At 40.3% G+C, this 14,853-nt stretch overlaps 2 protein-coding genes across 6 annotated transcripts; both read left to right on the plus strand.

The window, feature by feature from the left end:
* Positions 1-1,089: 1,089 nt before the first annotated feature.
* prkacba (protein kinase, cAMP-dependent, catalytic, beta a) lies at positions 1,090-11,777 on the plus strand. Of its 4 annotated transcripts, XM_035177083.2 has the most exons (11): positions 1,090-1,455; positions 3,899-3,907; positions 4,612-4,673; positions 4,816-4,944; positions 5,856-5,954; positions 6,096-6,178; positions 6,387-6,513; positions 6,763-6,858; positions 7,337-7,459; positions 7,621-7,785; positions 7,858-11,777. In XM_035177083.2, exons 1-11 carry the CDS (start codon positions 1,410-1,412, stop codon positions 7,981-7,983), a joined length of 1,065 nt encoding a protein of 354 aa, XP_035032974.1. In that variant the 5' UTR covers positions 1,090-1,409; the 3' UTR covers positions 7,984-11,777. The 4 variants fall into 4 exon arrangements, with proteins under 4 accessions (XP_035032974.1, XP_035032975.1, XP_035032973.1 ...); XM_035177084.2 differs by lacking the exon at positions 3,899-3,907; XM_035177082.2 differs by lacking the exons at positions 1,090-1,455; positions 3,899-3,907 and adding an exon at positions 2,659-3,173.
* A 204-nt stretch (positions 11,778-11,981) lies between these two features.
* On the plus strand, positions 11,982-14,852 carry samd13 (sterile alpha motif domain containing 13). 2 transcript variants are annotated; one of them, XR_004698306.2, is made up of 6 exons: positions 11,982-12,239; positions 12,581-12,686; positions 13,609-13,651; positions 13,757-13,868; positions 13,965-14,168; positions 14,612-14,852. XR_004698306.2 is itself a non-coding variant. In XM_035177155.2 (5 exons), the coding sequence occupies exons 2-5, from the start codon at positions 12,659-12,661 to the stop codon at positions 14,106-14,108; spliced, it is 327 nt and encodes a 108-aa protein (XP_035033046.1). In that variant the 5' UTR covers positions 11,984-12,239; positions 12,581-12,658; the 3' UTR covers positions 14,109-14,852. The 2 variants fall into 2 exon arrangements, 1 of the variants encoding a protein (XP_035033046.1); XM_035177155.2 differs by having other exon boundaries at positions 11,984-12,239; positions 13,965-14,852.
* Position 14,853: the final 1 nt, after the last annotated feature.

Raw genomic sequence — 14,853 nt, forward strand, 5'->3', positions numbered from 1 at the left:
ATGAAAATGCGATTCACATGAACAAAATGAAGTAATCAGAATTTTTTAAAGTTACTATTGGCTTAATTAGTTCATTGTAGTTGATAATTCGGTGTGTGTTTGCTACATTAATAAATCAAACCTGCAAGTGATGGTGTTCCAACGATCCAAACCACTTTGAACATGATGTTAAAAGCTGTTGCTTTTGCAGCGTTCATGATTTGTCGTAAACATAATGGATGATCCGGCATTCTAGAAATCATTTCTGTGGATGTAGGTTATTAACAAAGGTTATTTTTGGGGCAAAATCTCAAACCCTGCAAATTATATTTACATGGTATGCTCCTTTTACACCCACAGTCTAAAAATAAAATGTCTTCCTAATGATACTATCCATTTTCATTCACCTTGTTTTAAACTGATACAGTCTAGTGTGATCTCAACACCACATTTCAATAAATGTGTATGAGAATAAAACAGAGAATGAACTTGGAATTCAGTTAAAAGTGGACCTCAATGATAACAATAATGATATTTTTTATATTATCATTAGTAGAAGTAATTTCCTCTGGCTGCTGTCAGACTGTACAACCAGCACTGCTCTCTGTAGACCACAAACACAAATATATTTCACAAATGTTCAACTATTTTAACATGGTGGTGCGATACAAATTTTCTATATGTGCAATCATGTTACAAGATATACATGTGTATACTCTGTTCACACTATATATTTGGTTTGCATTGTTTATGTTATTTATGTTTTTACATTCCCTTGTGTTAATATTGTCTGTTTACTTTCACTGATGTCTCTATGTTCACTTTCCCCTTTGGTGCTGTAACTCGGCACATTTTCGCCAAAGAGGAACTAATAAAGATGTTATGTTACCTTATGTTGTCTTGGTAGTAGCAGTTATACGGAGATATATATTTTTAAAAAACAGTCATCACTATTCTTTGCTCAGAATAATGGATTTCTTCATGCGACTTAACAACATAAACACAATCCTATTTTACCTATGGCACAATGTAATGCGTGAGAACTCAATACGTTCGGCCAGTACGTGAAGGCAGCATTCCGCGAGTGTATCGTACGTGTTTTCTCGAGCGCCGTGAACGCAGCAGCGAACGACAGCAGGCAGAGGTGAAAAGTCTGGATCATGTTTTCATTCCAGCGGAGCCGCACTTGAACGACAGAGGACATCGGGGATAAAGAGCGCAAAGGGCGGACAGCAGAGCACGTCGAGCCTCGCCTTCTGTCCACGGAGAGACGACATTAATGTTGCTCTCCGCCAGCCGGCTAGCTCGGGCTGAAATTTGTTAGCTAGCTAACGGAGGAGGAGGAGGAGGAGGAGGACGCTGCTGCTGTCAGCCTACCGCCGCCACCATCATCGCTCCTAGCCAGCTGTGCATCGCCCTGTCCGCATAACATGGGAAACACAGCAACTGCCAAGAAAGGCAATGAACAGGAAAGCGGTAAGCACCCGGGGGAAACGAGCCACCCAGCTAGCTAGCTAGTTAGTCAGACAGCCATGTAGTGTTAGCTTCTTGCTAGGGGTTTATTATGAAGTCAGAGGAGAGCAACCTTTAGCAGCTGTTGTCCAGTGCTAGCAGAGACAGCTCGGTGCTAATGCGCTGCAGAGGAGAACCATCTTTGGTAGGGACAGTTTACAAGGTGTGTTGTCTCCCTCCTCTTGAGCCCTGCCTCCTGATCTCACTTTGTAACGGTGCCACAGATACAGATGCAAAATGACAGCATCACCATATCCTGTTTGCAAATCCTCTACTTAGCCAGATGAAAGCTTTTTTTTTTAATTTCAATATATTTGTCCCACACAGTGTAAGGTTGAGCTGAAGTTATCAGGGCACCATGTTTGATTGAATTGCCTGGAGCCAGACAACATGAGCAAACATTGGTCTCTGCTAAAGCTGCAGAGCAAGGCCTGGGCACAGTTACCAACAGGTACCTGATAACGTTTGAGATAAGCTCAACACAGAGAGGCTCAAATCTCATAAACACCTTGAGTTTTTTTTATTCTGGTTTTGCTTAATGTTCCCAACAAGGGCTACAGAGTGACCGGCCATCGTTTCCACCCTAGTGGTTCACTCCAATGTGTCAAGTCAGCAGCTGTCAACAAGTTTACTGTAAATTTAAAATGTTGTGCCTCGATCACAGCTTTCTTTCAGTGGTTGTCTGTTGTTGATGCTATAACATGAAGGGGAAGGCAGCTCCTCTTCTAGTCTCCTGCACCTGTTGACGAGGTAGTGCTTGATCACTTGAAAGCAGCAGTAGCCGGAGGGCCCTCTGTCCGTTGTCGTGTTTTGTGTCAAGTCCTGACCAGGCTAATCCACTGTACCTTGGTTAGTGTCTGTCTGAGGAGCGCTGGTCACGACCGGCTTTCTGATTGGCAGTGGTCCACGCAGCCTGAGCCTTGTGTGACTCCAGCCACCTGTAGTGTCTGATGCAAACAGCAAGATACAGAAATGTGTCGACTCAATATTTCTGTCATTTAGATTTTTTTTGTTTTTCAATGCTGGACACCTCGGTGGCCAGTGGAACCAGTGTGCCGCTCAAGAGTCAGTTTGTCAGGGTGACTTTAAGCTCTCTGAAGAACTGCATTGTTAAAGTTAACCACCAGAGTGCATGATAACCTGGCGGTAAGTTCTCTCTCTCTCAGTCAGTCAGTCAGTGGGTGTAACAGGCCTCCAGTTTCCTTATCTACACTCTGAATGCATCGCACTTGGGCAGTGATGCCATAACTAGACTGGCCTTTTTCAGTGCCTTGCTATCTTTGTATGCTTTTGTCAAAACAATGTCAGCAATAGCACCGGAGAGCAATAAATATCAGATGACACAGCACAGAACACGGTACACTCACAGCCGGCCACTGAAACTGAAGCAGAGGACACGAACAGGAAGCTGAACTTCGTGTGGTTAGCCAAGCAGTTCGCTTTGCACTTGTCTGCATACAGGAAGCTTTAGTGTCAGTCTGAAAACGGTCGCTTTGTCCAGGGAGCCTTTTTTTTCTGATCTCACACACAACAAGAAATTTGTCTCAGGATGGCCCAGGGAAAGGAGCAATCCTTCGCCAGCCGTTTATTTTACAAGTGTCGCAAGAGTAGCCAAGAGCAGAGAGGACAGGAGAGTGATGTGCCTCTTATCTCCGAGTTCACCGTCATGTGGGACAAGTTGAGTAAGTGCATTGTTGCTTGAAATGTGTCCGCCAAAATTTATAGCTCTGAGCAGGATGTGTCTCGGCTTGTGTCGGTTCTTCTCGTTTCTTCCCGGTTTCTTGGTACAACTTGAAGTTTGTGTGTTTCTGTTCATTTGGCTTTCATTACATGGTCCGATTTTTAAGCCCAGCCTCAAAACCCTTTTATGTAGATTCTGTCCTCACCTTCCTCATCAGGTTCAGGTAATTGCTGTATTTCCACTCAGCTGTGAGACAAAAGAAAAAACAGCTCAGGTTGCGTCACACACATACTTCATTTTAATATCGCTGTCCCGTCATTTTCATCTCCTGTTCTGCCAGTATGAACTGTGTATTTATGTGTGCTTCTTACAATGTCTTTACTATCGCTGTTGTGTGTTTTGTGGCAGATGACTGTAGTTTAACATTATTTATTTAAATCTTTTTGTATTTTATTCAGAGTAGCATAACAGCAGTTTAGAAACACCTCTTGCTATTGATTTATGGAAGAAATATATCTTTAAACCAATATAATAATTTCTCTAGAGTAATTTTACCTCTGTCTGGTCTAAGGGGGCCTAATGTTGTGTCATGTTGTTGCGTGTTGCATTCAACACATTTGAATGTCAAATGTTCTTCACTTCATAAATGTTTCTTCCTCTCTTTCTCTTCTCCATCATTTCCATCCATGTGGGTGAATGTTCCTGCAAACCCTTGGTGAACTGTAGAGACTTTTGGTATGCTCATTTTTCCATGAGTCGTCCTAAATCACAGAGAGAATGTTTGTTCCGCAGCTTATGCCCACAAGGCTTCTTACTATTACTATTTAAATATCTAAATATTACACTTTAATCTACTGCTAGTCCTTTAAATACACATATTACAGCCTAAGGATGCATTTATATCAACAACAGAATATCAAATTTTACCGAGCAACTCGACATTAGACACCTGCGAAGACTCTGTGACTTTGGACGCCTCATGTCTGCTGTGACTTTTACAATCTACTGTTTTTCTTATGCCTGCACTCTTCTGTATTTAGTCTCCTCTCTCCGCCTATTTCTATTATTATTACCTCCCTGTTTACTCCCACCCACTCTGAAAGAGATGCAGAATAGCTTGAGTTTGAATTGACAAGTTCCATAAAGTTCAAAAGAGCTCTTTGCATCACTTTATGAAATACAGTTTCCTTGCTTAGGTGTGAAGTTTTGAGTTTTGTTGAGGAGATTTTGTTTTGTCAAGTACCGTCCTGCCGTCACAGTACTTGACATTTGCCTGACCTTATAGTGCATTTGTTCCCCTGAACCTCTGAATTTCCCTTGTTTAGTTTCCTCAAGATGTAAACTGCCCTAGTTTGTGATTTGCTTGAACGTGTTAAACTGACCTGGTGTCAGCACCTAAATGCTGATTGTTTCATGACACTTCTCTCTTGTTCTTGCAGTGAAAGAGTTCTTAGCTAAAGCCAAAGAGGATTTTTTAAAGAAATGGGAGTGTCCAGCACAGGTAAACTGTTCCCTCTGAGTACTTTATTTCTCTTCATACTATTAATCTGGACTCAACTGTTTTTGAACATTCTGAACTTTCCGGCAGAGTTGAATTATTTCAGTCTTCAGTTTGCTGTATCATTTCCACTGTGTTTCCTCAGAGCACAACTGGCCTGGATGACTTTGATAGATTTAAGACTTTGGGCACAGGCTCATTTGGGCGAGTTATGCTCGTCAAACATAAAGGAACAAACCAGTTCTACGCCATGAAGATCTTGGACAAACAGAAAGTAAGTACACGTTTCTAAAGTTTCACGGTTTACCCATCTCATAAGAACTACTGTTGTTTATTCGTGTGGTGACAGTGAAAAGCAAACTCTGTCATTACATAAATGCTGTGTATGAAAGGAAATGGAACGCTTCCTCTTGTACACTGCATGCATGCTATCACTGGAAACCTCAGAGGCACATTATGAGAGTTTCGATCTTTAAATACTGATGTGAAAGTTGGAGGAGGAGGCTGTCGTGTCCTCACTATGTTGATCGCATTGCAGTGATCTGATCCCTGGTTTAAGAAATTGCTTATCTGTGTTTCTGTTTCAGCTCCACTGCTGAAAGTCTTTCCTGTACACAGTATATGACTTCTCAATCCTTGTCCTGTTGTTTATACTGATTTGTAGATAGCCATTGTTTTCCACCCAGGCATCTCAGTCCAGTATGCAAATGAACTTGCAGAGGCGGGAACGTTGTTAGAGACATAGTAGGTCATTCATCGCAGTAAATATTGTGGCCAGTTGCCATATCATTGTGCTGTAGTGAAGATGTAAACCGAATGAGTGACAGCCCGGTGTGTTGACTTTCCTGTCTGTGACTGCTTATTGTGAGACTTCTCGTTTTGATTGTCTGGTAATACTTTGGTTGCAGTGCTGTTCGACACCCGACTTTCAGGTAGTTTGTCTGAGCTGAATGCACCAGACAGGCAGATGTTTGTAATAAGTTGCAAATAAGTGTTATCAGAGCAGGTTTTAAGTCTGCAAGGTGATTTTCACAACTTCCTAAGCCGAATGAAAGACAATAGCTGACTGCAGACTAGGACAGACACAAACCCACACACACCACACACCACACACCACACACCACACACCAATTATCAACAGTACACTATGCTTAACATATACTTGTGTGTACCTTCTCTTTTCAGGTGGTAAAGTTGAAGCAGATAGAACACACGCTAAATGAAAAAAGAATACTACAGGCCGTCTCCTTCCCCTTCCTTGTCAGATTGGAGTACGCTTTTAAGGTACACACAGGCACCCACCACATACGAGTGCATTGTGAAAATATAAAGTTTTACATAATTTTATAAAAAAGTTAAAATACGATGAGACCATTCATTCTGTTGGTGTGAGCCTCCTGAAGTGTTTCTGTCTTCGTTGAACAGGACAACTCAAACCTCTACATGGTGATGGAATATGTTCCTGGGGGAGAGATGTTCTCACACCTCAGACGTATTGGAAGGTTCAGGTAAGGTGTTTTATTTTTTGTTTGAAGTACTTTAAAAGCCATCAACCGTTGAACAATGACTCATCAGTAATTCCATGGGTGAAATGCCTTCAGACCGACATCATTTTAAATTGGCTGTACCATGAATGATTGCGTTTGCTTCTTTGCTCAAAAGAGGCTTGTGTTCATATATTTCATCAGTGACTGATTCTCCGTTTCCCTCTTTCAGTGAAAACCATGCAAGATTTTATGCAGCTCAGATAGTACTCACCTTTGAGTACCTTCACTCCTTAGACCTCATCTACAGAGACTTGAAGCCTGAAAACCTGCTCATAGATCAACATGGGTACATCCAGGTACACAATTCATCTAATGGTTTCTAATAGTAAATAGAGTGAAATGATGTCATCAACAAAGTCTGTAAACCATTAAGTAGTGAATGTCTGGGCCAAGTAGATATTAATATTTCATTAGTCTGCTTCTTTAGAATAAATGTACAACAATAAAACAATGTTAAACAAACACAATGAAATATGGGCTTAATGGTATATATGTCTTTTTGTATTCTGCATAATATTATCATGTACCTATTGTTCTTTCTGCAGGTCACAGACTTTGGTTTTGCCAAAAGAGTAAAAGGCAGAACCTGGACATTGTGTGGTACTCCTGAGTACCTGGCTCCAGAGATCATCCTCAGCAAGGTGAGCCCTTCTTACCCTTGTCATCTTGCTACAGTGCAGTTCACACTTATTGTTTTCCATTGTTTGGGCTCAGTAATCCTGCTCTCCGGCTTTCAAATCAAACAATGCCTTTCAGCTTCAAAGTTCCTCACACTCCTATTGGGAGAAGTGTTAAGAATCACAGCCCTTTTTATGCAGAGTAACACGAGTTTTATCACAGTGTTGACAACAAAGGCTTAAAGAAGAAGATATGATATGCAACTCAAGACTGTTGACCTGGGAATCGAACCATGGACGTTGCACTTATGTGGTAGGAGTGCCCACTATTCCACTGAACCCCCAGCTATGGATTGTCCTTGAGTGTCAGTCGAAGAACAGAAAATGTGTAACTGTTCAATCACGTCTGGTCTGGACTGTATGTCTCAGGGCTTTCTGACTAATATTGTTGATGCCGTCCTGTAATTGAAAATTAATTAAAAAAACATTCTGTTTCTTCCAGGGCTACAACAAAGCTGTGGACTGGTGGGCACTTGGAGTTCTCATCTATGAGATGGCTGCTGGTTATCCTCCCTTTTTTGCTGATCAGCCTATCCAGATCTATGAGAAGATTGTGTCTGGCAAGGTACAGCGGTTTAGCCATGTGCAAAAAAAGCTAATTTAATGCTTGAATTATAAGGATCAACTTTGCTTCCCCACAACTTACTGCAATCCAGCATATTAAAGGAATGTTCTACATTTTCTTCTTGCTGATTCAAAGTTTCTGTCTTCTTCTCGATCTTGCAGGTACGATTCCCCTCTCACTTTAGCTCCGACCTGAAGGACTTGCTGAGAAATCTGCTTCAGGTCGACCTGACTAAGAGATTTGGGAACCTGAAGAATGGCGTGAATGACATCAAAAATCACAAGTGGTTCTCCACAACAGACTGGATCGCCGTCTACGAGAGAAAGGTACGTCTTGGTTTTATCGTTGTAAATAATAAGTATCTATCCCAAATAAATATTGCAATGTGCATTTTTTAGGTCGAAGCGCCCTTCTTGCCCAAGTGCAGAGGACCAGGAGACACGAGCAACTTTGACGACTACGAAGAGGAAGACATTCGTGTCTCGCAAACAGAAAAGTGTGCGAAAGAGTTTGCTGAGTTCTAGTGAGTGGGCCGGAGTCGCATCAGGGCTCGTGTGTTTTGGGATATTTGCACTCTCCCGAGGGTTAGGGTGGAGCCGAGGCCGTCACATGTTCAAAACAAACGCCTCATTCCTTCATTCCACACGGCTGAATGAGGTCCTTCTTGCCATGATCCTGCGTGCAGTTAGCACTAACCTATACACAGGCACATTATGCAGCCACCACTCGTGCTGCGACACAAAAATACTAGACCACGTCCTCATCTTTTTACCTTATTTCTGTTGTTTTCCGTTTTGCCACTTTTGATTATCCTCCCCCCTCCTTATTTCAAGTCATAATTATTTTTGAAAACGTGAAAACTAATATTACTCTCAATTTACAAGTGGCACAAAGAGTGATAGATTGTATTAGCTGGTATTGCACATTTTGTAATATAAGCTTTAGGAAAACAGAAGGGATTATATTTGGTTCAAAATTTCAACATTGAAATTTGCCTGTCGTCTGTTACACAGGTGTGTTTTTAAAGGTTCATTTTATTATTCATTAATCATAACCACCTCAACATCAACCGTTACTAATCATTCTGGTGTCATACCACCTACAACCATGTATTTGTGCATATAGAAATATACATATATGATTCATACACTGTTCTGTTAAAGCATGACCAAAATTCAATCAAAGAAAGTTCTGCAAAGAAAACACTGGGGACTTCCTGAGGTTCGGGCATTTGATTCTTGAAGAGACTGATCAACAATGACAACAAACTTGTCAGTGCTGTATTAGTTGATCAGCCGTAGCATTGTTTTATCCATATCCGGTCACAGGACATTTCCTTTTTACCTCAGATTAGGTGTGGTATTACATGAATGGAATGACATGATATATATTTCAGGTACAGATGTTTCACGGGAATGAAACTGATGAAGTTTGGGTATGAGACTCCACACGACAGGTCATCTGTCTCTGGTACGTTCAAGATATATGGAGTGCTTCGACATGGCATTTTTCAATAGCTGAAAGGTCAATAGTTAGATTTTTCATTAGGGTTCGTCGTCGAGGACACAAAGCAGTGTTGCTCACATGGGCATATTTTTGTGTTTTGATTTTGTTTGTAAAAGCGAACTTCGTGTAACTTGCCATATTTGATTTATTTTAAGTTTTACTCTTGCATGTTTATTAAGTTTGTACAGCAGTGTCACAACAAGCTAATAGTGTCCTGAAAGTGTTCCCATGTTTTTTGTTGTTCTTCATTTTGTTACCTTTTTAAGTTGTTTCACAGCCAGGAGACACTGAGCCATTGGAAAGGTCCTTTTTTTTTTTTTTTAATGTCATGTTGTTCTGAATAATCCAGTAAAAACAAAACTATGATTTAGTTTTGAAATACGCTCTTACCAGGAAATATTAACATCAAATAACAACTATCATATCCTTTTAGTGTTTGTGCATCTTGCTCACTTCACTTGGCTGTATCATCTACCTTGTGCAGTTATAAGCTAACGATCAAAGGTTTCAGAGCACGTCCATTTTTGCAGCTGTATTTTTACAGTAATTTAAATTTATATGATTCAATTTGGCATTGTTTCTGAAATTGAATTGTAGAAGAAGTGAAACATTTGGAGATTTTAAAAGCAAGGAATCATGGATTATCTTTTAAACAAAATGTCACCTGTCTAACTCATCCCAAACCAGCTCCACAGAGTTTATTCTTTAGACTGTGCTGCTCTTCCATCATTTGAAGCCTCCGATTCTTTTCTTCTAATGATTTGCGCCATTATCTTGCTGTAACCTCTGACCAATCAAAGTCTGTCTTCCTTTATATTTCATCTTCTTCTCACCACTCTGATAGCAATATACAGCACTACTTCAGCCTCATTTACGTCCTCTGCTGCAGGGAAGCTGTAGACAAACCTGTTTCCTTGACAGAAATTCCTGTTTCCTATGAAATTGACAGGATTTCTTTTTACTGTGGGCAGTTTACCAGTTGCCTTTTTACCATTTAAGTTTATTCACTGGACTTGAACTGCTGGAAATGGGGGTGTGTTCTAGAACCTTTGGCCTGTAGTGCTGTAGTGTCATTGCATCATGTTCAAAAAGAAAAAATTGCACACTGTGATGGAGCAATATTTGCTCACTCTTCCTTGCAAAATTGCTCAGGCTTCATCAGTTCAGTTACTGATCGTTGGTGGACAAAAGCGCTGTAGACTTGTCTCAGATTTCCAAAGGGAATAAGGTCAATATTCCAATATTTTTTCTTATTGTAAGCCACTCCTGTTACGTTACCGTCTTCACATAGTTAATGCATTCTTTTCCCTTTTTATTTTTCTAAACTGTGCACCCATTAATTCTGACACCTTTCCTGTCCATGCTACTAAAATGTTTGTCCCTGCCTCTGCAAACTCCTCACCAGCTTGACATGTTGTATTTAAAATATCTGTACGTCAAAGGTTCAATACCTACAATGCCAAGGTGTCCACTTGTTGAACTTCTAGATGCTAGAAAAGCTCTGCTCGTGTGATTCTTTGATTTCTTTCAGAAGGAAGTTTTGACTCTGCTGTTCTCTGGGGGGTTGAGGTTATTTCTGCAGGTTGGACGCTCAGGGTTACGGGGTAATCAAAAACATTTTTTAAGGTACCTCCATCTTGTGGGAAACAATAATGCATCGTCAACCGTGTTTCAAATTTTAAGTCTTCAGAGGTTTTGACCATTATTTGATGTGGTGCTTGAGTCTTTGTAGATGAAGAGAAATGCAATTTAATCAAGTTCAACAATCTTGGAGAACCAAATGTGAAAAGGGACAGAACGATTTTCCCAGGTACCTATGTACTGTTTATGGCCTGAATTTCTATTAAATTTTTTTTCATAGATCGAGCACATGATGTGACATTTTATGTAGCTCTGATTTTAATTTCAAAAGGCACAACTCTTTCTTATATTTTTATTTATATTTAGAGATGTCTAATGAAATAACATTTTAAATGTTTAAACTTGCATAGTTCTCAGTAGACAAGGAGACTCCAAATGTTTGATTCACAAAAATGTTACAAACAATGAAAATATTGGATTATTTATTTGTACAACTTTTTTTTTCATTTTCCCTATAAAGTTTATAGAAGAAACATACTCACAAAAGTAAATGCACACCGATGCCTCTCATGCCTCTTTCAAATTATAAACTTTTAATTTAACTTTTGTTTCAATGTTTGTTACTTCACCTTTTTCGGTTTATTACTTATGAACTCAGTTTTCATTAAACCGGATGCAACATTATTTCCCTAGTTTAAAGGTTGAGCAGAATGTAATTGCAGAATCATTGGCAGTTCTTTCCTTTTCTTTTTCTTTGGACCTACTTGGAAAACTATATCTGGGAATTCAGCATGTTTCAGTCCAAACTGCCTGTGTGTTAATCATCCCAGAGAGTGAGTATAGGAAACCCACAGCTCTTTTCTTCCGTGTCATTTCTCCCCATGTGTGTGATAACGTCATATTTGATGTAAATGATGGCACTTTCTTCCCTGAGCCACTTCACACTCCTCCAGTTGTTTTTGAAGGGAAACCAGTTCATGAGCTCTCCGTCTAGCTGTATCCACACATGCCGGTGCGGTGTGGGATCATCTGAAATGTGTCTGTATTTAGTTTGTGGAAATATTTTGCACATCATTTACAAGGCTGACACGTTTTTTGTTTTTTGTTTGATTTTCCCACCCATATTTACTTGTGTTTGCAAGGGGAGTATACTTTGCTGTAGCAGACTTTATGTAACAGAGGATATGTCACTATAATAAATTCTTTTTATTAAAAAAAAAAAAGTGATAAACACGTGTGTGTGTGTGTGTGTGTGTGTGTGTGTGTGTGTGTGTGTGTGTGTGTGTGTGTGTGTGTGTGTGTGTGTGTGTGTGTGTGTGTGTGTGTGTGTGTGTGTGTGTGTGTGTGTGTGTGTGTGTGTGTGTGTGTGTGTGTGTGTGTGTGTGTGTGTGTGTGTGTGTGTGTGTGGAATTGACTGTGGTGGTGTGTCCCTCCAAACTACAACTGCTGCCGCTCAACGGGTAAAGAAAACTCCATTCCCCACAATGCCCTGTTGTCATGTGGGCGAAGAAGGCTAAACCGATGAAGAGCTTCCACTTGGTATTACTTGATTAAATCTTGATTTTATCAATTGAATATCGCCTTTTTTCGCTCAGTAAAATATCGGAGGCGTTAGGAAACACCGGATCGACTGAACTACTCGCACATCTCGGACGAACCGTCGCTGTCAAGCAGGAATCATCAAAAAAATAAGGTAACTTCAAAATTTGTATTAGCCGAACCAGCTAACTAGCTTAATACGGAACGCGGAGCAGCAGGGATGAGATATTGGCTCGTGACATTTAGCGTGTCGCCGCCTCCTCACTGTTCTGGGTCGAGCTGTGTGTTCACATTGTATTTATGTCTGTGGCTACTGGAGCTATTTCACGTCGCGTGCAGTGTTTCTCTGCCATATTTAATTTAGCTCCTGGTTTTCCTCGCTGTCACACGGACCCAGCAGCAGTTTACTTTTACTCTGAAACTGTGTTTTATCGTCTTTTTTTTATCGTTTTTATTTCTGTCCGAACAACAGCGCTGTGCTTCTGTTTCTTCCAGTGGAGACATCCGGCGAACGAGAGACAACGATGGTGTCCGAACTGCCAACTCACTAAGTTCTGCCAGAGAAGACGTCTGATGAGAAATTACTGCAACGTTACAGATTGTAAGAGACGAGAGCTTGTTTGTAAACGATCAGAGGCTAGACGTGAAAACTACACGAGTTTGGAGACATCTCGTTCTCTCAGTAAAACTGTGGTTTCGGTTTGATTTTAACCACACACGCTCTTCTCTGACATCTCATACAGGAAACTGTGTGTTTGCTTCTTTAACCAATCTGCTTCTTTGTTGTGAAGCTGTTTACACCTTAGAAGCTTGTACACAATGAAAGTATAAAGTCTAAGAAGAAGCTTTTAAACATACTAAATATGTCAGGGTTATGGTTAGAGTGGACAATTTAATAATATCGTTAAGTGATAATATAAATGTCAGATATATATATATATATATATATCGATATAATGCTTATGCATTGTTCAAGCACCGTGAGGAGGTGTTACACAAAATCCATCTACATCAGATGTGTAAAATGTAAAATGAATGCTCATGAAGAAGAGTTTGAAATCACAACCTTCCCTCAGCAGAAAAAAATTATGCACCATTTATTGTGATAATTTTCACTACGACTGATATGAAAATGTTTATCTTGATATAATTTTATGCATCATCCAACCCTATTCCACGGGTATATAGCCAAATCAATCTGTCCGCATCATCCATATTTAGAAAATCAATATATTTTTATCGTTCAAAACGAAGCATGTCACACAAAAATGTATGTTTCGCTTTTTGATAAATCATTGAATTAACTATTTTAAGTCAAAATGCTGAAATGTTAATGGTTCAGGCCTCTTGTAAATTAGTAAAGTGACTTGAGAAGAATATTCTACACTTCAATATTTTTATAAAAATTGATTGTGGAAATATTATTGCCAGATTATTCACAGATAAAAACATTAAATCAAGTGATCAAGTTCAAAATGATGAATTAATTAAATCATTGTTGCATATCTTTCTTTGTGTAACAGCCGGAATGGAAGAAAAGGCAAACGGCTCTGTTGACACCAAAAGGTATTATCTCCATGTGTAGGACATTGTTTGACAGATTTGAATGAATGTGTTAAACCACTGTTATAGTTCACTGCACGTTAAGTTGAATCCGTTTCCCCCCCACAGCCCAGTGGAGAACGGTCAGGTGCCCGACCCTGCCAACTGGGGGGTCGCTGATGTCGTCAACTACTTCAAAGCTACGGGGTTTGAGGAACAAGCCACGGCTTTCCAGGATCAGGTTGGTGTGGGCCTCTTCTGCTCTGCTCGAAAAATCCGATCACACGATGAAAACAAAGTAGGATGTCAATCGGTTATTTCTCTCTGCGCCCGACAGGAGATCGATGGCAAGTCCCTGCTCCTGATGACGCGTAACGACGTCCTGACGGGGCTGTCGATAAAGCTCGGCCCAGCGTTGAAGATCTATGAGTATCACGTGAAGCCACTGCAGACTCAACACCTGAAGAGCAATGCGTCGTAGCAGCACATGCTGTCCCCAGCAACTCACCTCAGCGACAATCAACCCGTCAGGAGATCCCAGGTTAGCTGCCGCGTCACAGACAACTCTTGTCACAGTGGCACCAGAACAGGATTTGAATGCTGTATCTTTTTTATAAGCATGGGCCCCAAAAATGTGTTGAACATGGAGTCCACTCAGCTGTTTACCCTTTCAGCCATTCTTATTTCTGCTGCTTGAGGTATGTATTTTATTTGTGAGTGTGTGTTTTTATTTAAAAGAAGAAAAATTGGGGGGTGGGGGGGGGCAGAATTGAATTAATCTGTTTGTTTGTTTCAACGTATTTGTACTTAAGAGGATATAGTTAAAAACTGTGTCTGTTCTGTTTCCTGAACACTTTGATACATGCAGACAAGTATTCTGATGCATCCCATTTTGCCCCAAAACATTTTTTTATGCTGTGACCTGTCCAGCTGAGTCCATGAATCGTCCTTTTGCATGTCACAATAAAGTTGTTTTTTTTTCAGGACACAACAAGCCACCTTCTTTATCCAGGCCCGAGGCTCCTTACACAAAAATATTTATGTGTGTATATATATTCTTATTATTATATTTCCTACCTTTGGTGCTCTCAGCATTTTGTCACAACTGTATTGAAGTGTTTATGACTAATGTATATGTGCAGCATAACACTGGAGTTTGAATATCTGAAGCAAAGATTTGCAATAAATGGTGCTCTTTTCTCACCAAAGAACAACATCGGATGAAC

This window comes from Hippoglossus stenolepis, chromosome 14 (genome assembly GCF_022539355.2).
Source record: "Hippoglossus stenolepis isolate QCI-W04-F060 chromosome 14, HSTE1.2, whole genome shotgun sequence".
Lineage (NCBI taxonomy): Eukaryota > Metazoa > Chordata > Actinopteri > Pleuronectiformes > Pleuronectidae > Hippoglossus > Hippoglossus stenolepis.